This window comes from Callospermophilus lateralis, chromosome 15, assembly GCF_048772815.1.
Source record: "Callospermophilus lateralis isolate mCalLat2 chromosome 15, mCalLat2.hap1, whole genome shotgun sequence".
NCBI lineage: Eukaryota > Metazoa > Chordata > Mammalia > Rodentia > Sciuridae > Callospermophilus > Callospermophilus lateralis.
Genome location: NC_135319.1, coordinates 68897919 through 68925762, shown reverse-complemented (window position 1 = coordinate 68925762; position 27844 = coordinate 68897919). Strand labels below are relative to the sequence as shown.

The following is a 27844-nucleotide window of genomic DNA, read 5'->3' as shown; positions in this document are numbered from 1 at the left end:
TGGTGTTATACCAATAAATAAAAAAAATAAAATAAAATAAAAAAGAATGGTGTTTACTGTAGAGTTCAACAGAAAAAAGAGAATCCATAAGTTTGATGCTGGTTGGAATAAAACAGAGATATCCTTAAAATCAAGAATGACTCTGAATTCCTATTACTTTCACTATGACTAGGAACTTATTTACTTTTTTTTAACTAAGGGCCAGATTCCCCAGCACAAATCAGTAACCAGACTCTGTTGCCCATTCCCCACTTACCAGTGGTGTATGAGTGCTCCATCGGGCATTTCGTTTGATGGCCCCAACCACAATGTTAATTTCCCCTTGAATGATGTAAATATTCTTATCCACCATCCTGGCAAACCTACCAAGATAGTTAAGAGAAATGTCTGGTTAATAGTTGGTTAACCAGCCAGGCATGGTGGTGTGCAGTTACTTTGGAGGCAGAGCAAAGATGTTCCAAAGTCTAAGACCAGCCTGAGCAACTTAACCAAATCCTGTCTCAAATAAAATAGAAAGGTCTGGGGATGCAGCTCAGTGGTAAAGCATTTGCCCAGCATGGGTGAGGCCCTGGGTTCAAATCCCAGTTATACAAAAAAAAAAAAAAAAAGAAAAATTAGGGATGGGGTTGTGACTTAGAGGTTGTGACTACCACACGTGAAGCACTGGGTTCGATCCTCACTACCACATAAAAATAAAATAAAGATATTGTGACCACCTATAACTAAAAAATAAAGATTTTAAAAAATTATTTTGGTTACCCAGAGCATATCCACGTATAAATCAGTAACCTTATCAGATTATTAGAAATGTGATTTAGGGGCTGGGGATGTGGCTCAAGTGGTAGCGCGCTCGCCTGGCATGCGTGTGGCCCGGGTTCGATTCTCAGCACCACGTACAAACAAAGATGTTGTGTCCGCCGATAACTAAAAAATAAAAAAATAAAAAAAAAAAAACAAAAAAAACAAAAGAAATGTGATTTAACTTTTCAGTACCAAGATTTTCTACCTGTAATACTAAGATAATGAAGTCCATCTTATGGTTTGAATTCAACTACCTGGCTCTCCTAGAGGTCTCTGTAGGTTCAGATATGTTTAAGATAAAACCCAAAAGTTTATCAACCTAGAAAATTTCTCAAAGTCACCTTAATACTCTCTAGCAAGCATGTCAGATTCTTCAAAGTCAATTGTTCCCAAAGTTCTATGATGCCTTTAAAGTATGCAGTTGCTAACTTTTAAAAATAATATTTCAAATATTTTTTGGGGGGAGAGTAACCAAGGACTGAACTCAGGAGTGCTCAACCACTGAGCCACATTCCCAGCCCTATTTTTTATCAGTGAGAAAGGGTCTCACTGAGTTGCTTAGTGCCTCACTGTTGCTGAGGTTGGACAATCAATCCTCCTACCTCAGGCTCCTGAGTTGCTGAGATTATAAGCATATGCTACCATGCCTGGCTTATTTTGTTGTCTTTTTAAAATGTACTCAATAATGTAACACTGAAGGTTCAGGCTATTAGAATGAAAGTTGTTAAGAAGGATAAATTTGGTTTGGAATTGCTGTTTGTTTGTTGTTGTTTTTTGTTGTTGTTGTTGTTGTTTGTTTTTTTTGTTTTGTTTTGTTTTTTGTTTTTTGTTTTTGTGGTGCTGGGGATCAAATCCAGGACCTCATGAATGCTAGGCAAGCACTCTACCACTGAGAAACACTGCCAGTCCTGGAACCATGAGTACAATGTCAACTTAAAGACTGCATCCATCCTAATAAGTAAGCTCCAGAAAACTGGACAGTGGTAGTGACACGACCTTTAAAAAGTTCTAAGAACTCGAGTTCAGGTACTTTAACAGCAGAAAAGACTAAAAGTAAATGCTTTTAAAAACTGCTTTATATCAATCTCTGAAATGAAGTTGAAATACTATTTCCAAGTACTTCCAACAGAAATACTAAGAGTTTTCTTTGCTGCCTAGAACAAGCCTTAGAAAAGATATTTGTTTTCCCATATAAAAATATTAAAAAACAGAATTTCTTCTTAGCATAGAGAAAATTCTAGGAGTTTTTAACACCCAACTTACCACTTTTCATTATTTAGAAACCCTTCTCAGAAAGACAAAACTTAGTAAAACACAAAGAAGGGGGAAAAGATAGTTAGACAAACAAGCGCAAGGAAGGTAAAAACAATAAGGCTACTGAGATATGGAAAAAAGAAATTCCACCTACTATGCATAAGGCAACTTTCAGAGTGTAAAGGTACAAAAAAAAAAAAAAAAAAAAAGCAGGGTATGTTGGTGCACACCTGTAATCCCAGCAATTTGGGAGGCTGAGATAGGAGGATCAAACACAAGGTGCTAAGCAACTCAGTGAGCCCTTTCTCTAAATAAAATCCAAATAGGGCTGAGGATGTGGCTCAGTGGTCGAGTGTCCCTGAGTTCAATTCCCGATACCCCCCTTCCAAAAAAAAAAAAAAAGAGTGTAAAGATATAAAGCAAAAAAGATGTGAAGAGTTCAGACATATTGCAAAATGGGAAAAAAATTATATGACTGACTGCATGTTGCTATATATGTAAAAACCAACCAACCTACCATACATACCATAAAAATATATTTTTATTTTTAACAATATGTAATACTTAATTTACAGTAAGATAAAAGTAATATAGCTGGGTGTGGTGGCACTAGCCAATAATCCCAGTGTCTCAGGAGGCTGAGGCAGAGGATAGAGAGTTCAGAGCCAGCCTCAGCAATTTAGCAAGGCCCTAAGTAACTCAGTGAGACCAAGTCTCTAAATAAAATACAAAAAAAGTTTGGGGATATGGGCTCAGAGGTTAAGTGTCCCTGGGTTCAATCCCCGGTACCAAAAAAAAAAAAAAAAAAAAAAATTTAAGAAACATAATAGCCAGAACCCAGGGTTAACTGTACAACTAAAGCTTGTTATCCCTCCTAATCATAGCCTCCTCGCTTTTGCCGTAAATCTGATGGTTATTAAATCCTTACAATGCTTTATACTTTTACTTTAGAGATGCATGTTTTTAAACAATATTCTGGATGATTTTATTTATTTTTATTTTTTATTTCTGGTACTGGGGATTGAACCCATGGACAGTTTACCATTGAGTTATATACCAATCCCATTTTACTTTTTTATTGAGACAAGATCTTGCTAAGTTCTTTAGGTCCTTGCTAAATTGTTGAGGCTGGCCTCAAACTGGTGATCCTCAGCCTCAAACTCTCCAGGTGCTGGAATTATAGTGAGCCACTATGCCCAGCTCTGTATGCTTTTATATTCAACTGATATTGTATATATTCTTTTACAAACCCTTTTCCCTTAAAACATTATGTTTCTGTGTCATCCATGTTGATAAGTGTAGTTAATATATTTCATACAGGTACATATATAGATATATAAATATGGGATAAAGGGTCTGGGTAGATATACCCAAACTCATAAATCACAGTTATCTCTAGAGAAGGTGCTGTGAAATAAGGGTATACCCAAAGAATATTTTAGCCTTATCTGTAATGTTCTAATTTTACAAGGAAAATACTATATTATCTATGTAACTAAACATTAATAGTGATAAAAGAGATAAAAAACTTATTTCTATCCCTAAGGCATTTATAAGTTTAGTGGGGTCTGAAAGAAAACTGAGGCATAGCCAAAGAAATAGAGAAAAAAAATGCACCCGAAAAGCAGCTAAATTTGTATGTTTTATATAAGATGGAGCCTCTAGAAAGTAAAAAGTATGAAAACCACCATATAAAAGAAAAAAATTGTGTCCAGGCCTACTACATCTTCCCAAATCCACAAGGGAATCCAACACATACAACATTTATATCAATGACAATTTTAAGAAAAGACTAGGTAAGACCCTAAAGATTATTTGCTTTCCAAACATTCTAGGAACTCAACAATGTTCTCTTCCAAGAATGGTCCATGAGGAGAATGTACAATAATGTTTTCTTGTAAGGAGCAGAAGAACCAAGAAATAAAAGATAAACAAATTTAAAGGATCAGAAGAGAAAAGAAGTCTTTCATAGTATCTCTCCTTCCTTAAATTATGTAGGCAAGATGAATAAGGAAGAGATCTCTGGCACGATTTATAAGAATCTGCTAACACAGGATTGTCTCCAGGGAAAGAAATCCAGTGACTGGAGATTGGTTAACTGAAGACAGGAGTGAGAGGAAGACTGACTTCTCTCTGTATATTCTTTTTGTACCTTTTAATTTTTTTTATCACAAACATGTTACCTATTTTTAAATTTTAATTAACTAATTTTTTAAATAAGCTATTAAGTAGATGTATTATCCCTTAAGCCAAAGATTAAAAGCAGTAATCAAAGCTAAGTGACATTTACTTCAGTCAATCAGAAAATACTTAGTACATGTTAAGCAAACAAAGCAGAGTCATATAGAATTGTCCCTACTCACCCACTAGATATTCCAAAAGGAATTTATAATCTTTGGGTAATTTAAAAAAACAGACCTATGCATAGTGGCTCACAAACACATCTCCAACAAGAGTGGTATACAGTATTATGGCAATGAAATCAAGAAAATAATTCTGGTAGAATATCACAGAAAGGAAACTAAAAGACAGGATTCAAACAGTCAAAATTATAAGGAAGGAGCCAGGCACAGAGGTGCATGCCTGTAATCCCAGTGGCTTGGGAGGCTGAGGCAGGAGAATGGTGAGTTCAAAGCTAGCCTCAGTAAAAGTGAGGCACTAAGCAATTCAGTGAGACCCAGTCTAAATATAAAATAGGACTGGGGATATGGCTCAGTGGTCGAGTGCCCCCGAGTTCAATCCCTAGTACCACAAAATGTATATGTATATATACACACACATATATATACACACACATATACACACACACACACACACACACACACGTGTACACACACATATAGCAGGAATGGTAAAATATGTATTTAGGAGATCATGCTTATTCCAGATAGTTTGGAACATTACTCCTAGGGGAATAATGGAAGGTAAAGCTGAAAAAGTAAGGGGCATATCATGAAGTATCTTGAATGTATAGTTATTATTCAGTCTATGTTCAAAATATAGACTGAGCAGTCACCACTGTTAAAAAAACATTTGAAGGGCCTAGGAGAGACACCATTAAGAACCTAAAAAAGAAAACATAATTTTTCTTTCAAAGAACCAAGAAAAGAGAAAACATTCCCAGCTGAAAGCAACAAAATAACACCACATGGGCTGGGGTTGTGGCTCAGTGGTAGAGTGTTTGTCCAGCATGCATGAAGCACGGAGTTCAACCCTCAGCACCACATAAAAATAAAACAAAGATATTATTATCTACCCAAAACTAAAAAATAAATATAAAAAAATAACACCACACTACAAATTTTAACAAAAGTGCCAATGGGTCTAGTTGAGATCTATATGCTACTTGGAAGGTTTCCTGGAGGAATAAATTTTGAACTGGAAACCCACCTGAAGGTAATCAACCCAACATGTGATCAAAATTCATTAGGTACCAAAGGCTATCAACATCCTAAGATAGCAAAAACCTAAGCCTAAAAAGCACTGTATAAAGCTGCTTTTCTTAGTAAAAAAGGAATATCTAGGGAATGAAGAATTATTTTCAAGGACTATGAAGATTTGCCTAATATCTCCTCACCCAGGGAATCTCCTAATGGAAGCCTCCTTCAGGCTTCAAATGGGAAGCTCTGGCTTGTTGCCTAGCAGCCAATGGCTGAGAATCCCTCATTACAAAGTCACAAAGGCCTGCAGAGATCTCATATCAGTATGGTAGAATTTAAAGTTTACATCATGTCAAAAATAACATGAGAAGGAATAACCAAATAGAAGCCAAATAATATCCCTAAGCCACTGTCCCATATACTCTGAGCAAAATATGTCCTCTGAAAGCAATGTCTGCTTAAAGCTTGGTCTAAGCATTCCCCTAGTGTTTTGAGGTATCCCAGTTACTCCAGTGGGATTCAAAGAGAAAGAGTCAAAATATCAACTGGAAACTCTTCTCTAAGCAAAAGCAATAGAAACAAAACAATAAATTGGATCCTCGCTTTATGAAATACTAATTTTTTAATTCAAATTAATTAGATTTAAACGAGAAAAGCAAAATTTGAAAACACTAGGAATATATAATATTTTTATAAACCCAGCTCAGGGGAGAAGTACCTAGATAGGAAACAAAAAAGTACAACCCTTAAGAAAATAATGAATTCAAACATGTTAAAATAAGGACATTTATTTCAAAAGATACCAGAGAAAAGAGGAAAATGAGCTGGGCACAGTGGTACATGTCTATAATCCAGTGACTTGGGAGGCTGAGGCAGGAGAATCCCAAGTTCAAAGCCAGCCTAAACAACTTGGTTAAGGCCCTAAACAACTTAGTAACACCCTGTCTCAAAATAAAAAATAAAATGGGCTAAAACTGTGGCTCAGTGATTAACAACCCTGGGTTCAATCCACAGTATCAAAAAAAAAAGCAGGGGGTGCCTGGGGATGTGGCTCAAGCGGTAGCGTGCTCGCATGGCATGCGTGCGGCCTGGGTTCGATCCTCAGCACCACATACAAACAAAGATGTTGTGTCGCCGAAAACTAAATATTAAAAATTCTCTCTCTTGGGCTGGGGAGGTGGCTCAAGCGGTAGCGCGCTTGCCTGGCATGCGTGAGGCCCGGGTTCGATCCTCAGCACTACATTCAAACAATGATGTTTGCGTCTGCCGAAAACTAAAAAATAAATATTAAAAAAATTCTCTCTCTCTCTTTAAAAAAAAAAAGCGCCCCCCGCCCCAGGGATGTGGCTCAGTGGTTAAACACCTCTGGGTTCAATCCCTGGTTTAAAAAAAAAAAAAAAAAATTTTTTTTCACTCAATCCCTTGCATGGTCCAGAGAAGCATTAAGTATACAAAACTTGTAACATTTCTTAAGTTGACCAAAAAATTCTCAATAGTTTTGTGCATTACTGAGAGTGTCCAAGAATTACTAACTAGTAAACAATTTACTGGGCTCAGGAAATATACTTGAATGGTGGAGATAAGAGAAAGTCAAACCAGGAAAAAAGCTGGTGCCATGACAAGGCACAACTGGAAAATCCTCCCAAACCTGTTAATCAGGTCAACAGTGTACCTCAGCTCTGCCGTGTGTGTGTGTGTGTGTGTGTGTGTGTGTGTGTGTGTGTGTGCGCGCCTTCTCTCTTCCCCCTCCCTCTCTCTCTCTCTGTCTCTCTCTCTCTCTCTCTGAGACTATCTCCAGAACTCACTCTATCTCAGAACTATATACAATGTTAGCTGCTAGGTCAAAAATTGTCCGTTTTACCAACTTTGACATGAAAAATGAAACACAGATTCTCACTCATCTTTTAACCACTCAAGGGCGACAGGTGGTAGAGAAGGACAAAGAATAAAAGTTATCTGTTATGATTATACATAAAGAACTGCAGTGATTTAAGTCTTATAAAGCCTGTCCATCTTCTCTATCATAGGTCATCATCCAGCGGCCACTGCGTAGAATCCAGAAAACTAACATTTTGTTTACACTGGGGAAGGTTTTTAAAATTTGTAACTAGTTGCTAACAATTAGAAAACACAATAATCTGGATTCCCAGCTTCCTCTGAAAAATAGGAAGATTGGTCATACTGCTCACATTCTCAAACAGTAACAACATGCTGAATAAATAGCAGCTGCCTCCTTTAAATAAGAGCATGAGTTCTCCAGTATACCAAAGTCTCCATTACATCCTAACACATTCCCACCTAACTAACTTAGGTTATTTTTTTTTTAATATTTAGTTTTTAGTTTTAGGTGGACACATATCTCCACTTTACCTTTATGTGGCGTTGAGGATCAAACCCAGTGCCCCGTGCATGACAGGCGAGTGCGCTACCACTTGAGCCACATCCCCAGCCCCCTTAGGTTATTCATATCACCTGTTTATATGATTTGTCATCATACTATCATAACTACTTATACCATTAGGTATTATGATAACTTCCAATATTCTTGGGAAAAAAATCATCACTTCCATGATTACTTCCACTACCACTCCAAAGTAACATATTATTATATTCCATTTAATTAAACAAGTGCAGTTTACTATACTGAAATATAGAAAAAGAGGAACAGGGGCTGGGGTTATGGCTCAGCAGTAGAACACTTGCATAGTGTGTGTGAGGCACTGGGTTCTTTCCCCAGCACCACATAAAACTAAATAAACAAAGATATGTCCATCTACAGTAAAAATATTTTTTAATATTTTTTTAGTTGTCAATGGACCTTATTTTTTTAAATATCTTTATTTTGTTTTTATGTGGTGCTGAGAATCAAACCCAGTACCTCACACATGCTAGGCGAGTGTGCTACCACTTGAGCCACATCCCCAGCCCCTAAAAATATTTTTTAAAAAAAGAAAAAGAGGAACAATATAAAATTAAATATAAAAAAGATAAAAGAGGAATAATAAAAGCAGTCTATCACATTTATATAGCTCTTCCAGCTGAAGGTAAATGAATCTCTTCTTTCAACTCAACCCCTCCAGGACCCCAACAACAGAATCAATCTAAGCAGTCATACTGAACCACAGGGATAGAAAATGATCAATCACTTAGAAGTGGGTAGCATGATCTGTCCAATGATCACCCTGTATCTCCTCAAAAGAAGGAGTTGTGTCTTCTTCCTCACAAGCTGCCCATAGTAGCCAGTCTAAGTACTCTATTAGTGAGGTTATTATTTAGAAGTATCTGTCATCCTGACTTCTGGAACACAGGAAAGTGATATAATAGTGGAACTCTTGACAACTACAAGCAAAAACTAGGACTGATGGCCAGTTATTGATGTGTCTACAACCTGAGTTCCCACAGTGCCAACTGTCAAGACTGTAGTATATTGTCCAGTTATAGCCACCATTAAAAAGAAACTAAAGTGGGCTGGGGTTGTAGCACAGTGATACAGAACTTGCCTAGTTCATGTGAGGCACTGGGTTTGATTCTCAGCACCATATAAACATAAATAAAATAAAGCTATTGTGTCCACCTACAACTAAAAATATTAAAAAGAAAAAAAGAAACTCAAGGGCTGGCTGCAGTTGTAGCTCAGTGGTAGAGTGCTTGCCTAGCCACTGGGTTTGATCCTCAGCCCACAACATAAACAAAATAAAGGTATTGTGTCCATCTGTAGCTAAAAAAGAAAAAAAGAAATTAAAGGCTTGCTTAGGAAGTGTAAGCCTGGGTTCAATCCCCAGTACTGCACCAAAAAAGAAAAAGAAGCCCAAATACAAGTGTTGAATAAAAGGTAAATTTTTTCATTCATGAATGGGTAGAAATAATTTCTACCTAGAAAAGTATTCAATCAGGGCTGGGGTTGTGGCTCAGTAGTAGAGCACTTGCCTAGCATGTGAGAGGCATCGGGTTCAATTCTCTGCGCCACATACAATAAAAAAAAAAAAAAAAAAAAAAAGTCCATCAACAACTAATAAAAAAATATTTTTTTAAAGTATTCAGTCTAGAAAATCACTTTTTTTTTCCTTCAGTGATGAGAACTAAACTTGAGACCCACCACTGAGATACACCCTAGTCCTGAAAATGACTTTTTAAATAAACCAAAAGAAAACCTTTGGTGCCTCTAGAGTTATTAGATTGATCACACTACCCAGAGACCAGATTGCCTATTATGCAAAGTATATAACTCAGTAGGGCCCAGGTGAGCAAAGCAGACTCATCAAATTTAGGCACTTCCTGGGCTGACTATGTCATTTTCATGTGCCACTTTTGACTACTTTTTTGGAAATTCTACAACTTTGATCAGCAAGTTAAAATATAATAGTTCTTTATACCATTTCCATCCCACTTATTTTCAAATCAATAAATGTAAACTATAAATGCTATTCCTTCTTCTCCCAACACACACACACCTACACACACACACACACACACACACACACACACACACACTTCAGGAGGACAAAGGAAATGAAGTAGGAGAAATTAGGTTCAATTACTTTATCATCCTAGACAATTTCCTTCCCTTCCTCCTTGTTACTACCTCACCATGCAAAAGTGCAATGTTCCTGACTGCCAGAGACAGCACTAGACCACAAAGCCTGATCACAACCTGATTAGTTTGATGCCTTTAATCAAACTAATCACAGGTACAGACAATAGTTGAGTGCCCACTACCTGATGAAAGGCATTAGGCTGATCCTGAAGTGCTGCACATATATGCTTCTACTTTTAAGAAGTGTATAAACTGAGCATCCCAAAACAGATCTTTCCATTTATATCTTTCAGAGGACCTAAAGGACTGCTTATATACCTGATATAAAGGCATATAAACTTCTATGTTATGCATTAAGAAATACTATCTACACTATTCCTCATTATAAAGTATTCTTTACCTTTGGTGGACTTTTACAACATAGCAGTTTATCAAAAGTTATCCCTGGGGGCTGGGGTTGTGGCTCTGTGGTACAGTGCTTCCCTAGGATGTGTGAGGCACTGGGTTCAATCCTCAGCACCACATAAAAATAAATAAAAAATAAAATGCAGGTATTGGGTCCATCCATATCTAAAAAAAAAAAAAAATCATCGCTGTGCCATAAACTACACTCTTTGGGGTTATGCCCCATCTTTCACTGCTGTCCTGACTCTACCAAAGTAGCCAAACATTTCTCATGACTCTTTTTATCCACTAAAATAAGGCAACAGTACCAAATTTTACCAGTATTCAAATTCCTCTCTGCTCTCGGTTAAATTTAATCATTTTCTTCTGATTAAATCTTATCTCCTGTAGGCCAAATGAAGAGAAGACCTGGGGACCCAAAACATACCCCAGAAGAGAATACCTATAAAAGATTGTATAAAGGAAGAATCAGGCCCAGAAGTCCAGTGTTTATATACAGACTCAGAGTGGCGACTGAGCTGCCCTACAAGAGCTATAGCCCAGTTTCCCAGGCTGCTTGCCTCAACTCTTCTGACTACCTGAGTCTAGCTAGGTCGCACTGGTTCATCATTCAAGATTAATGAAGAAATTCAGTTGCATTGATGAAGTAGTCACATATAAGTTGAAACTCTGGGGGCTGGGGTTGTGTGTGGCTCAGTGGTAGAGTGCTTGCCTAGCATGCACGAGGCGCTGGGTTTGATCCTCAGCACCAAATAAATGTAAAATAAAGACATTGTGTCCACCTAAAACTAAGAAATAAATATTAAAAAAAAAAAAGAAGTTGAAACTCTGCAAAATCTGGAGAGGCTCTCATATCCAAGTTCTGAAAACTCAACCCTTAAATGTATAAACAATGCTCTTTAGCTTTTACTTTCAGCTTCTGAGGACTGGACTCTTTAGGATGCAGAAGCTCTGAAAAAGAAAAGCTGACGGCTACATTAGGCCTGGGAAAACAAGAACTGAAGGACCCAGAAAGATCACAATTCAGAACTGAAATCGCCCCTCCTGCAGCAGTGCCTGACCTTTGCCCCCTGCAAGCCTCCCAATTCCCTCCCACAACAATCCCTCCCTCGTTTAATTCCTGCGCCCAGAGTCCTTAACCCATCCCGGCTCATCCAATTTAAGGACTTTTCCCCCTTATTCCCTATCGCGATGTCAGGGCGGCCTTCACAACGCTGGAGCTCTAAAAAGAGACTTTGCTGACCTGTCAGCGGATCCAAAATGGCGGGGCCTAGTCCCAGGACCGGCAGCCGCTGCTCATGTCCAACCTGGTCCCGGGAGGCGTCGCTCCCAGAGGCTGTCCCCACTCGGTGGAGGGTGGTAGAAGGGAAGGAGCCTGTTTTCTGAAAGTTAAGGCTAAAGTCAAGGTGGGACCGCTCACTTGACCGGAATAAGTCGGCCGGGACGGGCGGAGGAGCCGGCTACCTTCCCTGTCAGCTCACTGACGTGGTAACTAGCCTCAGTCTAGCCCGCTGCCTGGTAACTGCGCGAGCCCTGCCGTTTGTAGCCAATCATAGCCTGGCACAGTGAGAAGTGGCGTTCCCGCTATCCAATCGAAGAAAAGAAACTGGCTGCAGGAGGCGGGTAGTGCCTAAAGCGGCGAGATTTTAAGGAAAAGAAAAGGGTAGGTAGGAGACAACCAACGATACGAAGATACTCTGAGTGACAATTTTGAAAGCCAATAAAAATAGGGAATTTCTCTGGGCGGTTGGAGAGGTGGAGTTAGGTAGAGTTCGGTTGCAGCGCGCAGTTTAGCAGTGGCCGCTTGGCATTATGGGGAGGAAGGTTACGATTTGCTGGAAAGGAGGCGGGGCCCGTTTTGAGAGCTTGAGCGGGCACTCCTGACTCCCCCGGCTGCATCCTGTGAAAGTCATCTGAGCCAATACTATCCTCCTTGAGTGATCACTCCTTTTCGAAGCAGTCTGGGGCCCCTTCATCCTAAGACCAGTCCGGCGACCTCTTCCACACTCTGCCCTCCCCCAACCTTCCCCGTCTGCCTGCTCCTTGTGACTTCTCATAGGTGTGTCGGTCCTCTGTTTCTGTGTCTTCTGCCCCATTCTTAGCATCCAGAAAAAGAAAATGCGAGATGGCAGAAACCCTGGATCTCTTACAGAGCAGGAAAATAAGTCCCAGAGTAGAAAACTGGCCCCATGTTCACATAGCTAATTAATGGCAGGGAAGAGAGACCTGGGTTTGTCTAGTCCAGCACTTTTTCATTGCTCCTTGCTACCTCTTATGCCTTGGTCTATTTGGTTGTAACTCTGAGCTCTCTCATATCAAACAATGGACACACCTCATCAAACAGGGTAAAAACTAATCACACAGGTTAGTCCACATCACCACTGACAGGTTTACCTTTCCTGTTAGTCTTAGAAATGCTAAAAGGGCTGAGGGCTGGGTGCCCACCCATTTTTTCATTCTGCTGCCATGGCTAGCTGCCACAGCCCCTCCACAAAAGATGACAGAGGTTGCTAAGATATTTAGAATTGTCTAGAAGTGAGTGAGTATGGGAAGAGAACAAAGGATGGGTTTTCTTTTTGCAGACTGAATGGTGGAATTCCTAGTCTGCTTGCTGAATAGAACCTAGGTGTCCCTGCAGTCTTGGACAGGCTTCTGGGAGGCAGTGAAAAAAAAATGCCAACTCTCTCTACACTTCCTCACACTTATGTATAATTCAAGTTCAGGGAAGCTCTATACCTAACCCTACAGAAATGTGGCCTCAAAACCAGGCATTCAAATATTATCCATGTATTGTGATCTTCTAATTTGAAGAACCCATCATACCTGACATCTGACCTAAAGAACCCCTCAACAGCTCCCTGCATTAGGGTTCTTGTCTCTGAGACCAGTTCAAGATCTTGCCTTTCTCACCCAAAGGGAGTCAGGGAAAGAGGAAACAGCTCATTAGCACCTCTTTCTTTTGAGCCATTTTTCTCTTCTTTTGAAAAATGGAATGTGGCCTCCTGGGCCTGTCTCAGAACCAATTTGAAAATTCTCTAAATGGCCCAAATTCCCTACTCTCCTACCTCTGCTTCCACATACCTTCAGATATTCATTATCAATAAAACATATGATTGTGCATTAAAGATGAGAAAGAGAGGGATGATAATTCCCTAGCCCCTCCTAACTACTAACCAGTAAAATATCTTCCTATTAGATTTCAGTATGATATGTTTATTGAGTTTCTATGTTATACCTGGAAACAGAAGTATGCAGAAGACCTTGATCTCCTAAATCTGTCTTATAGAGGACAACACATCAACTAATCCCTTCAATATGGTGGGTAAGGTAACAGTGTATGTACAAGGAAGTCTTGTGCATACACTGGGAGCAAGAAGCTGGACATCTGGCTAATCTGAAAGTTCAAAAAAGGGTTCCCAGAGAGAATGAGGCCTGAGGGGAACTTAGGATAATGAATAAAAGTTAGCAAGATAAAGACTGGATGTGCAGGAAAACTACTCAGAGATTGGAAATAAAAACAAGGTCAGTGGGAGCAATGGCTCACACCTCTAATCCTAGCAGCTCCTGAGACTGAGGCAAGAGGATCACAAGTTCAAGCCAGCCTCAGCAACTTAGCGAGGTCCTAAGCAACTCAGAGAGATCCTGTCTCTAAATAAAATATTAAAAAGGGCTGGAGATGTGGTTCAGTGGTTGGTTAAGTGCCCCTGGGTTCAATCCCAGGTACCAAAAAAAAAAAAAAAAAAAAAAAAAGACAAGGTCAGGACCTAAAGGTCTATTAATCTATTATATACTGTCAGACTACAGAGCTTGATTTTTATCCTGAGGACAATCAGGAGCCATTGAAGAGTGGTCAGGTTTGCCTTAGGAGCATATTGTGTGGACTGATCCCAGTCTTAAGGCACATAAGCATGCCAGCTTAACTTCACATGTTCTTTGGACATCCCTTACAAATTCATAACCACAAGTACCACGGCCACACCTTGTGCCCAAGACTGAATCTAGGACCACCCTGGTGACACCAGTCCTCCAAAAGCTGAGAAAGCACAGCACCAACAAAACTAAAATGCAAAGAGAGAGGTGAAAGGCCTGTGCCTTTGAACAGTGCCCAACACAAGCCCAAAGAGCCAGCAGGAGCATTTTTATTTTAGGGATTTAAGGGAAGCAATAATAGTTACTTGTCCAATGCCACTCCACGAGGATACCGTTACTGGTAGGGTTGGAAAACACTTTGGGGTTTGTCTCATTCCAAACCCTGCTTTTTCCATGAAGTCACGTTCCTTGGAGAAAAGGGAATCTAAAAATGGGGAGAGCAGGGCGGATAGCTGAAAAGAGAGATGTGAAGAAAAGTCACAGAAAAGAGAAGTTAGCCTATCCAAGTGGCAGAGGAGGGAGTAAAGGGTCTAACAACAGGAGTGAAGCGGCAAAGAGGAAAGAAAAGCGAGACATGGGAGGATTGGAACGGAGACAAAAGAGCGGAGAGACGGACAGCAACAAGTGGGAAATTGGGCGAAACTTGAGCGGCAGGGAAGTCTGAGCGCTGAGACCAGGCGGGCTCTTGCGCCTTTCCTCCTAGCACCCTAGTAGCCCTCTGCCCCGGCACTACTCCACTTTGCTTCAGATAGCAGCGGGGCCTACCGCGCCGAGGGTTAGCTCCCCCAAGATAGGGAGACCACTCTACTTTAGCCCGCAGAGCTCGGCAAAAGCTTGCTAGATGGAACAGCTCTCGGCCACGTGGGAGAGGTGTGGCCTAGTTGTTGAGTCGCTCTTCTGATTGGTCGAGAGGCGGGATTCTTGGCGGCCCGCCGGACGCACCCCTCCCTCAAAGGTGGGGCCTGAAGATTCACAGCTGGAAAGGGTGGAGCCCGGGCGGCGCAGCTGGAAAGGGGCGGGTCGGGAGGCGCAGAGCTTGCCGCTGCGGGCTGGGGGCGCCCTGTGCTGCCATAAAGTGAATGGGCTTCGGCAGGGGGTGGCAGTCCACGGTGAAGCTCGCTCACTCCCTCCGCGAGTCTGGGAGCGCCAGAGCCAAGCGGCTGCCCCGTAGCAGGGGGGCGGCCCCCACCCCGGCTGGGTGCCTGGCCCCTGGCCTCTGCCTGCCCTCCAGACCGTCACCGCCACCGCCGCTGTCTGGAGTGCGCCTGCTGCGGGACATACTGTGAGTTCTTAACCGTATCGGGGACAGGAGCTTAAGGAATCTTGGCGGATCCCGGGACCCCTAAAATGGGACCTGGGTGGTGTAACTCCAGTACCTGGGGAGCAGGTCGAGACTGGGAGGGCATATTGTAGACCAGGTTCTAGGATTTGGGAAAAGGAAAACTCAAGAGTAAGGACCAGGGGGACAGCAGTGGGAGACTCAGGGGATCCGGAGTGCAGCTGGAGACTTGAAGCCAGGTCAGGGGCTCCGCAAAGCAAGGAGTAGGGGGTCTGGAAACCATTATCAGAAAGCGCCCTGGAATCCAGGGGCACAGGGAAGACAACCTGGGAGTGAAAGGGGTTGCAGTGGCCTTGGCCATTTGGGAAGCCGCCGGCGGACGCCCAACATGCGAGCAATTGGCGGCGCCCGACGCCCCTCAGCCGAGGCTCAGGCAGACTTTTGGGACTGGAAACAGGGGTGCGACTGGTCGCACACACTTCTCTTCCCAGCTGCTCCGCAGTTGGAATAGGAGCCCTGTTGTGAGAGACCGGCAGCGACTGGGTCAGGTGGCGGTTTTGAGAGCCGCAGGACTGAGGCTGGAAGCCCTAGTAATCAAGCAGCAGGAGTGGAGGGTCGGGCTTGGGGTGTCGGGGTCTAGATGGGCCCAGACCCCGCGCCACCTCAGAATCGGACGGAATGTCCGTGACGCGTGGAGCTCAAGGCGGACAGAATGTCCAGGGTGGCGAAGTGGGTCTCTCCGGAGCAGGCACTCTGTCGGACAGTGGTGGACAGAATGTCCCTGGCTGGGTGGCATGTCCATCTACTCAGCAGCGCCTGCCCAGCTGCTATGTGTGCGATGGAGTCGGCTGCGGTGGGTCACCTGAAATCCCAGCTTACACTTTGCAAACTTGTTTCTGATCCTCTGGGCAGTGGGGCCTAGAGCAGGGAGTGTAAAGGCTGCATGCAGCCTAGCCTTGGGACAGAGTGAAACTGGGAGGCATCCTTCCTCCATCTCAGAATAGATCAGAGCATCACCCTGGACTTCCAGAATTCAAATTTGAGAAAAAAAGACTGATAATGGAACTGCTAGTGAATCCAGACCACAAAAATGAAGAATGAGCTACAAGGACCATAGGAGCACAGGAGGAGCACAGCACAAGCTATATTAGCTCAATTTCATAACAAACTCAGAGTCAACCCCTAATTCCAATACAACTAACCATACAACCCCAGACTCCTTGCCTGGGTATTAGCTAACTCAAGAGTCCTTCTCTGCAAGGATGCAGAAGCCATGCCACAAGGGAGAAATGCAATCCCTTAACAGAAAAAACCCTATGGTCCAGTTATCCTTTTTCTTCTTTAGCCCCACCAGTCCTAATACCCACCTTGATGGCTGAGAGAAGGTGAGAAAAAAACATAGGATCCAGATGTAGGTCTAATATGGAGCCTATAACTCAGGTTGGGAAAGATGCCTCAATTGCCCTATGTGTTTTCTCTGTGGATGGGGATGGGCCCTGACTCCTCTGGTCCTGTACAGTGACCCCAACGCTAACTAGAGCCCAGTTAAATTAGAAAGGACAGAGTAGAGAGAACTCTTCAAATCTATTAAGTAAGCAAGACAAGCCAGCTGCGGACTGAGTTTTCATGAGGACAAGTGCAAGGCTTTTTGTTTAGCACTCCTCAGTTCTTAAATATGCTTAGAAACCAACTAGCACTTTGTCTCCAACCCTTTTTTGTCCCTTGCCCTCTTTTAATAAATATGGAGTCAAACTAATCACTACCATCACAGCCTGATATACTTTTTAGGAACTTCTGCTCCTATTATTGCTTTTGAAAAATCGCTGAAATTATAGCTAGCTGAAATGAAGGACTCTGAGTTGGGAAAGGAATAGGGAAGACACTATGAATGATTTCATGAAGACCTCAGTCCAAAATTCTGATTTTGGCAAAAAAAAAAAAAAAAAAAATCCAAAAAGAGAAGGCATTGTAACAAAGATGATTGGAAACAAAAGATAGAATCTTCTTCCACTCTCTCGTACAACCATGTAGCTAAGTGCACGTCTGGTCTCTGGCCCTTAGGGAGAATGTTATGGGCATAGAGAAGGTTCAAGATACTTGGCAGAAGGGGAAAACAAAGGTTGCTAGAGAAAGGAAATTTTAAAGTTGAGGCCTCTGGAAGTTGAGACAGGATGGAAGTCTACAACATAATGAAAGAGCTAGATAAGCAGAGGAATTGTTTGCTCCCCAAATTCTGAATCTTGAGATGAGAGGGTCTTCTTAGAACTGGAGTGATGCAAGTTTAGGATGAATAGAAAACATTCTCTTATGGTGATGCTCAGGCTTGAACCTGGGGTCTTGTGCATGCTAGGTAAGCACTTTCCCAACTGAACTATATCCCAGTCTCTAGAAAACATTCTTTAGCACACAGTGGGAAGCCAACTTCTAGAGTTCATTTCCAAAGAGGTGGTAGAGGCAGGAAGTAATAATGGAATGCTTCAAAGGCTTGGGAGAGTCAGTGCATGTTAGAATCACAAATGATTGCAGGATGGAGGGGGGTGGTGATGTATGCAAAGAGCACAACTGGGGTTGAATCTCTTTTTTCTATGTAACCCATGGATGATTTCCTGCCCTTTTTGAGATGAAGTGGGGACAGGCATTCCTACCATGTGGGGTGTTTTGAGAGTTAAATGAAATCATGTGTAGGAAAGTCCTTTGCAAATGGAGAAGCACCAGAAGAAGCCTTATTGCTATTATTCTGCCCAATCTATAGGTTTGTAAATCACAGAATCTTTGGAAGGGTGGGCTCTTGATTGTTAGAGCAGCCTGATCATATCCCTAATTCAGCCACAGGAAGATTCTTAAAGATGAATGTGTAACCTCCCCCAAGCATTAAATACCAGTCATTACCCTGCCCCTGTCTAACAATCTGGGAAGCTCCCAAAATGTTTAACCTCTCTATCAGGTCAAATATCTAATCTCATTATTTGTGTCCAGCTCCTGCTCTAGATTATGAATATGGGCTTAGGACCCAGGTCCAGGAAGGCAAGGGTGACAAACTAGAACTGAGTTATGGTGAAAGAGGGATGAGGCCTGGTAGAATCTTTTCTTCTCTATTCACTCTAAAGAATCCTGTTAGAATGTGGGAGAGGGAGATGGCAGCTAATCTAAAGGAACCATTAGGTTCTGAGATTGGTGGGAGGGGACTAGAGTGTCCATGGTCACCAAGAGGGGCCCATAAAAAGAGTGATGGGGAGAAAAAATAAAAGAAGATAATAGAGTGAAAGAGAGCTCTAAATGGTTTGCAAAACTCTCTCCATATCTTCTTTCCCATTTTTCTTCCCCAGGGCCTTCTTTACACCTTGAAGTTTGTAGTTTCTGCTTTCCTATCTCTCCCCCACCCCATCCATTCTGCTCATCATTACCAAATAAGGGTCACAAAAATGCTGATTTTTATGTCACTTCCCTGCCTACAAGCCTTAAGAGACTCCCAAAGCTTAGAGCAATGCTACTGGGGCAAGGGGCAGTAGTACAGGAATGAGCGGGGCATGATCCAGCAGACTGAACAGGGTCCAGGGCCCATCTTCCTGGTGTGGTTATGTTGCTTAAAGACTGAGGATATATGTCCTTTACTTTTATATTAAAGTAAACATGGCTAAAATATGGAATAGAATTTTAAAAAATTTAAAAAATATTTTTTAGTTGTAAATGGACACAATGCCTTTATTTATTTATCTTTACGTGGTGCTGAGGATAAAACTCAGGGCCTCACACATGCTAGGTGAGTGATCTACCACTAAGCCACAACCCCATCCCTAGAACTCAAAATTTGCTTCAAAATTTTTAAATCAAGTTAGATTGCAAACAAATTTCTTACCAGTAATAGCCATTTCAGGTCATGCCTCTAGTTTTGTTTTGTGTTTTGTTTTTGTTTTTGTTTTTGTTTTTGTTTTTTTACTGTTCTTAGGAACTTTTTGATGGAGAAGTTGGAAATAGGATAGTCTAGACTATATCAAATATGAAATAGCAGTCAGGCATGGTGGCACCTGCCTGTAATCCTAGCCTCTCAGAGGCTGAGGCAGGAGGATCACAAATTCAAGGCTAGCCTCAGCAACCTAGCAATGTCTGATTTTAAAAAGAAATAAAGGGCTGGAGATGTAGTTCAGTGGTAAAGCACTCCTAGATTGAATCCCTAGAACCAAATATGAACTCCTTGTCCCTCCTCAGAGGACCCCTCAACCTAAACAATTTTTCTTTGCTGATCTCTCAGTGAGAGAATCTGACCAAGCAAAGTTCCCTGTTTCCCCCTGAATCTGTCAGCTTATTCCTGACATTGCTGTATTCTTTAGAAGGCCCTAATCCTTCTCTGCCTCAACTCTCACTTGATCTTTTTTTTATATTTATTTTATTTTATTTTATTTTGATGCCAGGGATTAAACCCAGGGGCACTTAACCACTGAGCCATATCCCCAGACCTTTTTATTTTTTATTTTGAGATAGGGTCTCACTAAGTTTCTTAGGCTCTCACTAAGTTGCTGAGGTTGACTTTGAACTTGTGATCCTCCTGCCTCAGCCTCCTGAGCAACTGGGATTACAGATATGTGCCAGTGTGCCTTACATTCTCTGAGCCCTACATTCTCTGAGACCCTGACATTTGATACCACCTAACAAGGGCTTTCATCTCTCTGATATCCCACAGTGTTAGAGTAAGAACTGTACACTCTATTTTTCCATGCACAGTTTGCCTCCCTAGATTGTAGGCTATTTAGTTTGTGCCTTACCACTCTTGGGGATCCCTTTAAGCATCTAACACTTGGGGAAGGAAAGAAGCAAGGGAGGGACCCTGAGAAGGATGTAGCATCATTTATCTGATTCTCCTTTCACCCCTTGATAATATGAGTGCATCAAATCATTGCTGCCTCCACCTGAGTTGTGAGACTTCATTCTAGGGCTGTGAGCCAAGGTGTCTCCATTCGCTCCCATTTGAGTGGAGTCTGAGTGCTCAGCCTCTCTAAGGAATGGAAGCCTACATCCACTTAAGGGTCTCACTTCAGTCTCAACTTAATATGGTTTCATATTAAGTTCCCCAATTTGCTGCTTGCTAAGCTGAACCACAGCATCACTAGTCTTGTATCCTCCTCTCTATTCCATCCCTGCAAGAGAAGGGGTTTTTCCCCATTTAAATTCTGCATTCTGCCTCCTGCCTCAGGTGTTATTATTGCAGTTTATCACTGTCTCCTTCACTGATGCCTTGGTTGACCCTCTCTGGCTTCAGACTTTAGTGGGGCCCTATGCCTTTTTGCCATGAGATTGTGTTGTTTTATTGGAAACTCTGGCTTTCCCACCATAGCTTCTCTGGCCTGTGATTTGTTTTCCACCTTAGTGTATCCTGGATATTTTCTTCTTGCTAGCCCACAAAAGACCTCCTGTAATTCAGTCTGTACTTCAGAATCATAGCACACCTGCAGGACCTCTATTCTCCCTGGATCTGAGCTTGCCACAATCATAATGATGGAACTTGGGCTCTGCAGGAGTATGTATCAGAAAGGTTGGATGTGGCTGCACAAGCAGCTCCCCCCCAGAGCAGGACTTGCCACCACTGTTATCTCTTGACTCTGTGGCCCCTCCTGGTGTTTCCAACCAGCATCAACCAATCCTGCAGCTTCTATACCTACTGCTGGTCCCTTCCCATCCACTGAGTGAGGTGATGTTTCTGGCCTCAGACCCAACTCCCCAGCTTCTTGACCGCCAGCAATTTGGGGAACTTTATTTCCCACCAGCCTATCTCCAGCTCAGACCATAGCTTAGTTACCCTCAGCCTTTACCTGACCAGCATACCTGGACATGAGGCAGCAGGAGACTATGCCCCCACACTTACATCTCTCCAGTGTCCATCTGACTTTAGTGTTCTTTTCTTCTCTCTGCAGTTTCGCAGTCAGGGCCTTCTCAGCCTTGCCCCCTCTCTCTCCTAATGACCCATTCAAGAGCCTGAAGATTTCATTCTTCCCAAGTCCCTGCTCTTCAAAGTGTCTTTCAACTTGGGTTACTGTTCCTGTTCTTATATTATTGGCTGGGCCTTCTATGTTCAGGACAGTGTTGCATCCTTCTCTGAAATGCAGTATACTCCTTTTTATTCACCAGAGAAATTCTTCACTGGAAGATACAGAGTCTGGGAAGGTGAACATTCAAGTAAAGGCAGGGGCAAAGGTGAGCTCTTAGTCCTCACTATACCCTCAGTTCCTAATTCAACGTTCAGCTCCTGGAAGGTGCTAAATAAACATTTGCTCAAAAAATGAGAAAAACAATTCTCAGAATTTTATTTCTATCCATTTTTTATATGTTATCTGAACCTTGTAACAATACTGAATACAGGTAGGGAAGGGATTTTGATCTCCCTATTAGAGATGAAGAAGTGTGCCCAGAAAAGTAAAGGACACACAGGTAGTGTGCTGGGGAGAGGATATGAACTTAGGACATTTAACTCCAAACCGAATTCCTTGGGCCTATACCAAATTATCTTCTTAAGAGAGGCGTGGATACTTCTTGTCCCCTATCACCACCCGCTAGCGCCTACATTCTCATGCCTTCTCCCCACTGAGCCAAGCAGATTTTTCCCAGCAACCACTGAAGATAGAACATTCCCTGGCCCCCTTGACCTCCTCCTCCCTCCCACAGAGTCCTTAGCTCCTAGGACTGAGAGCTGAAGTTCAGAGGGGCCAAGGAGAAGAGGGGGAAGGGTAATGACTAGGTCCAAAACAGCCCAGGCAGCTGTCCCTGTCACAGAGAGAGGAGACTGTATGACTGTGTATCTGTCTGCCTGAATGTGGGAGCACATGTGTGGGAGAGTGTGTCTGTGTGCCCCTCTCTCCAAGTCCAAGTGCTTATTATGTCTGAGTGGGGGCCTGTGTGTGTCTGCACATGTGTCTGTCTGTCTCTGAGAAAACACAGCCTGAACTCTGCTTTCTTAGCTTCATCTTTTACTCTGGCCCTTATCCCTCCTCACCCTACCTCCCTCTGCTGAAACAGAGGATGAAATCAAGACCAAGGTATGGAATGCTGGGGGGAAGGGGAGTTTGGAAAACTAGAAGTCTGGAGCTAAAGTAAAATGAAAGAATGAATGGCAGTGATGGAACTTAGTTTTATCTACAGGTAAAACCCACTTTTCCTCTTTCCCCAGCCTTGTTATTCCATAACGCCTGGAAAAATGAGGGACATGGTTTGCATTTCAAGATCATCTTGGGTCTGAAGAAAGAGCAGACTTTTACAGCTCTTAGTTCTAAGCCTTTTTCTCTCATCTTCCCAGCTATTTGGGAAAAGCTACTGATCAGCGTCGCCATAGATCCTTCCCAAGGACGTCTCCCTTCTGATGGAGAATTGCTGGGCCCAAGTTTTCCAGCTCCAAGCCTCTGGCTCCTGACCTCAAAATTGGAAAGTGAAGTGAGCTGAACACACCTCCACTCCTGTCCTGAATCTGTCCTTCTTTCCTAGCTCTGCCTCTCCAACTTCAGTGACAGGTCCAAGGTCTAGACCCATCTGACTGTGGAAAGAACAGGAACTGTTTCTCAACCTCTTTCCTTGACCTCTGTCACTGGTTTGGGTGGGGCACAGTTGCATTCTTGGAGCTGGTTGAAGGGGCATTAGCATGTGCAAATACAGGCTGCTGCCCATCTGTACCTCCTTGAGAAAGGCTCCTAATAAATTCAGAACCAAGTGACACTTCTCAATCTGGGCTAATCCACCCTCTTAATGTCACCCCGTGAAGCCTCTGTTAATGGTGTTGGGGACAGAAAGACCCCTCCCACCCATATCTCCACTCCATTCTTCTATCCTTAGACTCCTTCTGTTCTCCTCTAAGAAGCATCCAGATTCTTGAGCCCTATTAGTGCCCCTTTCCCTTTATAAGGGTCCCAGAAGAGCCAGCAAGAAAGGGACCCTGCAAGGGAAACTTGGAGAGACAGGTTCCTGGGCACTATCAGGTTAGATTTGGGATAGGAAATGCCAACAAGAAGGGGGTCTTAAGGAAACCATTGTACTCCTTGGAGTGGGCTTGGTAAAAGCTAAGCATGAGATAGAAGTATGACTAGTGGTATGTGAGATGTGTTGAGCATGCAAAAGAGTAGTCAGGGCCCAAGAGTCCTCTTGTTTTCAAACTCATTTTTCATCTTGGAACCCTTTATCCAAATTAAATCTCTTCAGAAATTATAAATGAAACAGACAAAAGCAGAGCTTCCCTAGTTGAACTAGCTGACTCAAGCATGGCCAGGATGGAGTTCTAGCGGAATCCCCAAGGGCCCCAAAGAACACAATTTTAAAAAGCAAATGAAGAAAAAGTATTAGTTCAGGAATCCCACAGACCTGGTTCAGATCCTAATTCTACTGCTTACAAGCTCTTTGACCTTTAAGTTACTTCAGGTTTCAGCTTCCTCATCTGGAAAAAGGATGACAGGGGTTGAGCATCCCTAATCTAAAAATTTTTAAATCTAAAGTGCTCTGAAATTATGGTACATTTTAGATTTCTGATTTTTTGGATAAGGGTATGCTCAACTGTTATATCTAAGCAAATATTGCAAAGTCAGGGCTGGGGATGTGGCTCAAGCGGTAGCGTGCTTGCCTGGCATGCACGTGGCCCAGGTTTGATCCTCAGCACCACATACAAACAAAGATGTTGTGTCCGCCGAAAACTAAAAAATAAATACTAAAAAAATTCTCTCTTTCTTTAAAAAAAAAATATTCCAAAGTCAAAAAACAAAACTCTGAAATCTGAAACACCTCTAGTCCCAAGCATTCAGGATAAGGGATACTCAACTATATTAGCTACTTAATCTTGATGTATTCTTGTGAGAGAAGAGACAGTTAAAATAAGTGATAGCAGTGATTATTCTTATGGATGAAATATCATACCTGGTTCAAAATAACATCTGTCCTAAGGAAGATGAATAACAGAAGTTTAGGTTGTTCCTCAAGTGTGATTGGCTGAGGGACATGTATGACATATGGGGATAAAGAAGAAAGTGACTTTTGGAGGGAGGCAGTATAGGGGATGTGGTGTGTCACAGCATGCATTTTGAATATAAATATTGAACAACAAATGTGCACCAGGCACACTTCTATGTGCTCATCTGTTAACAAAGTATAGTATATATGTGTGCATAAAACCTCTCAGTATACACCCTTTTCTCCTTGGGTCTTGTCTCCCTGTTCTATCCTAGGCACGCTAGTCAGGGGTAGCTCTTTGTTAGTGACCAAGAAAGGGCCAGGAAATTTGTGGGGAACCCTACAAGGAACCAGCTTATCCCATGATTTTATTCCCATTAACTTGATGTGTGTTTTCTCTTCCCTCCAGAGCCCTGGCTCCATGGAGTTCGGGCTGCTCAGCGAGGCAGAGGCCCGGAGCCCTGCCCTGTCGCTGTCAGACGCCGGCACTCCCCATCCTTCGCTCCCAGAACACGGCTGCAAAGGCCAAGAGCACAGCGGTGAGCACGCCCCCTCCTGGGGATGTAGGACATAACAACTCAGTTTCTAATCGGGTGTGACCCTGCGTGGCCGCCTGGGTGGGAGCAAGCGGGCGGTTGAGGAGGTTCCAAAACCCGACAATTCTCTCAGGCCTGGACGCCCTGTGACCTTACTCTCCCCCGCCATCCCCAGACTCGGAAAAGGCCTCTGTCTCGCTGCCCAGTGGCTCTCCTGAGGACGGCTCGCTGAAGAAGAAGCAGCGACGGCAGCGCACGCACTTCACCAGCCAGCAGCTGCAGGAGCTGGAAGCGACCTTCCAGAGGAACCGCTACCCTGACATGAGCACGCGCGAAGAGATCGCAGTGTGGACCAACCTCACCGAGGCCCGCGTGCGGGTACTGCCTACCTGACCCTCAACCCTCACTAGCCTGGGCCTCCCTCCTCCAATCCCCTCCGCAGCTGTGGTTCTGAAGCCCTGCCTGCTCCACCTCGAGGCCAACACCGGACACCCCGTGTTCGGAATCGGGACACCCTCATTCCTGCCCTCCAACCTTCAGTCTCTGCTTTTACCGTTCTCTACCACTGGCGAGCGCGTGTTGCTTCTTCCCCGACCTTTCCTTACCCATCTTTGATCCATCTTACTGTCCCCCGAGACCCTGAGGCTGCTGACTCTGTTCTACCACCCACAGTTTCTGTTCTCGGGTGCCTGGACCAGTGCGCTTTCAACCTGTCCCCAGCCACCTCGTTTCGTTTACCCTCCGCACGGCTCGGGCTGGGACCTCAATCCCCGCCTGGGTGCTCCACTTATCAACCACTTGGCTGGCCCCCAGCCCCATCCCACCCTGAATCCTAATAGCTTTTCTCCCACGCCCGCAGGTGTGGTTCAAGAACCGACGCGCCAAGTGGCGGAAGCGCGAGCGCAGCCAGCAGGCAGAGCTGTGCAAGGGCGGCTTCGCAGCGCCGCTGGGGGGGTTGGTGCCGCCCTATGAGGAAGTGTACCCCGGCTACTCGTATGGCAACTGGCCACCCAAGGCGCTCGCCCCGCCGCTCGCCGCCAAGACCTTCCCGTTCGCCTTCAACTCTGTCAACGTGGGGCCTCTGGCATCGCAGCCCGTTTTCTCGCCACCCAGCTCCATCGCCGCCTCCATGGTGCCCTCAGCCGCAGCTGCCCCGGGCACTGTACCAGGCCCCGGGGCCCTACAGGGCCTGGGCGGGGCCCCTCCCGGGCTGGCTCCGGGCGCCGTGTCCTCTGGGGCAGTGTCCTGTCCTTACGCCTCGGCCGCAGCAGCGGCGGCTGCAGCCGCCTCTTCTCCCTACGTATATCGGGACCCGTGTAACTCGAGCCTGGCCAGCCTGCGGCTCAAAGCCAAACAACACGCTTCTTTCAGCTACCCCGCTGTGCCCGGGCCACCCCCGGCTGCCAACCTCAGTCCGTGCCAGTACGCCGTGGAACGGCCTGTATGAGCGACGGGCGGGTGGATCATCCCTTTGGGCGGGGTCAATAATTCACAGCTTCCCCGGACTGGGGTCGTCTAGACTGGTTTGCCACCGCCCCAGTGTCTGAGAGGGGTTCACGGGCAGCTGGGAGGCGGATAGCTCAGGAGCACTCCATCCCCTTCACGGCTCTAAGGGGTGAACTGGGCCCTACAGGCAGATCACGACCCTGGAACTAAGTCCTGGTATAGGGACCAGCCCCCCGGGTCAACTCACCCTTGGCCCATCCCGCCTTCTCCAGACTCCCTCTACTCCGTTTTCAAAGATAAATGAAATAAATGTGCGCGGACTGTCAAAGGCCTGATGATTCAGAGTTGCGGTTGAGCCCTCATCCCTTCAACCTCCCCCATTGTCTAAAAGAAATCTGGATGCAGAGGAAGGAAGTGAAGGTCCAGGCTTCTGGGGCTTCAGTCCCATTCACTCCCCTAAAGAATGGGGAAACCAGGACTCCTGGAGCAAAGGTGTGCACGCGTATGTGGAGTTGTTGAACCAGCTACTTCGCTGGCATCGGTCAAAGCTGGTGCTGCGGCGCCACCTCGTGGTCTCAGGGAGAACAGCTGGTAGGTCTTTCCAAAGTTTGCAAGGGTCAATTCTGCAACTTAGGAAGCTTAAGACTTTGAGATAACGTTACTCCGCCTTTCTGCACCCGTTTTTCACTGTTCCTATGAGGGGCTTGAGCCTCTAACAGCAATAAAATTATGGTCTGTAACAGACATTTATTAAGTGCCTACAGGCCTAGGATTGTTATTGTCTGTGTGTGTGCCTCATCCTTCCTCACACCCCTCAAGCCTCCCACCTGCAGATCACCGTATTACCAGCAGCCTTCTCCCATCACAGGAGCCCACTTCTTCCTCCAAACCCCTAAGCTCCATCTTCTATCTGGTTTGCATGCTTAATTAATTAATTTATTTATTTTTTATTTTATTTTATTTTTTTTAGAAAGAGGGAGAGAGAGAGAGAATCTTAATATTTATTTTTTTTAGTATTTGGCGGACACAACACCTTTGTTTGTATGTGGTGCTGAGGATCGAACCTGGGCCGCAGGAATGCCAGGCGAGCGCGCTACCGCTTGAGCCACATCCCCAGCCCCCTTAATTTAAAAATAGAACAAAAAGGAGAAAGATTTCTGGATAGAAATATAAATAACTCAGCTCTCGGAGCCCATCCAGTTCTAGTGCCTTCCCAGGGCTTCCTTGGCCTTCACTCATTCACTAAAGTACTAGACTTACCCCAGGGGTGACACCTCTTGTCTGTGATAACTTCCTGCCACCTTGGCGCACATTTCCCATGGGGAAATAATGCAGGGAAATCTCCCTAATCATTCTCCCAAACCTAAGCCCAGCCCCTTAGTGCCCTTTTGGAAGAGGAAATCTGAGGCTCTTTCTCTCCAATCCT

General features: G+C 43.9%; 2 protein-coding genes across 10 annotated transcripts in view; one reads left to right on the top strand and one right to left on the bottom strand.

The window, feature by feature from the left end:
• Gbf1 (golgi brefeldin A resistant guanine nucleotide exchange factor 1) overlaps positions 1-11853 on the bottom strand; it is a 125856-nt gene extending 114003 nt beyond the window's left edge. For all 9 annotated transcript variants that reach the window (XM_076834616.1, XM_076834618.1, XM_076834617.1 and 6 more), the window contains exons 1-2: positions 11618-11853; positions 257-362 (exon numbers count right to left, since the gene is read on the bottom strand). In XM_076834616.1, coding sequence (XP_076690731.1) covers positions 257-352 — 96 coding nt within the window. In that variant the 5' untranslated portion in view covers positions 353-362; positions 11618-11853. The remainder of the gene's footprint in view (positions 1-256; positions 363-11617) is intronic.
• Positions 11854-15303: 3450 nt separating this feature from the next.
• On the top strand, positions 15304-26746 carry Pitx3 (paired like homeodomain 3). Its single transcript, XM_076834704.1, has 4 exons — positions 15304-15526; positions 24846-24975; positions 25148-25350; positions 25832-26746. Exons 2-4 carry the CDS (start codon positions 24858-24860, stop codon positions 26417-26419), a joined length of 909 nt encoding a protein of 302 aa, XP_076690819.1. The 5' UTR covers positions 15304-15526; positions 24846-24857; the 3' UTR covers positions 26420-26746.
• Positions 26747-27844: the final 1098 nt, after the last annotated feature.

Bases quoted from the DNA above. Each gene is read 5' to 3' on its own strand.
- Pitx3 (XM_076834704.1), top strand. From the start codon at position 24,858: ATGGAGTTCGGGCTGCTCAGCGAGGCAGAGGCCCGGAGCCCTGCCCTG. The intron at 24,976-25,147 runs GTGAGCACGCCC...CGCCATCCCCAG, and splicing joins CAAAGGCCAAGAGCACAGCG to ACTCGGAAAAGGCCTCTGTC. The intron at 25,351-25,831 runs GTACTGCCTACC...CCACGCCCGCAG, and splicing joins TCACCGAGGCCCGCGTGCGG to GTGTGGTTCAAGAACCGACG.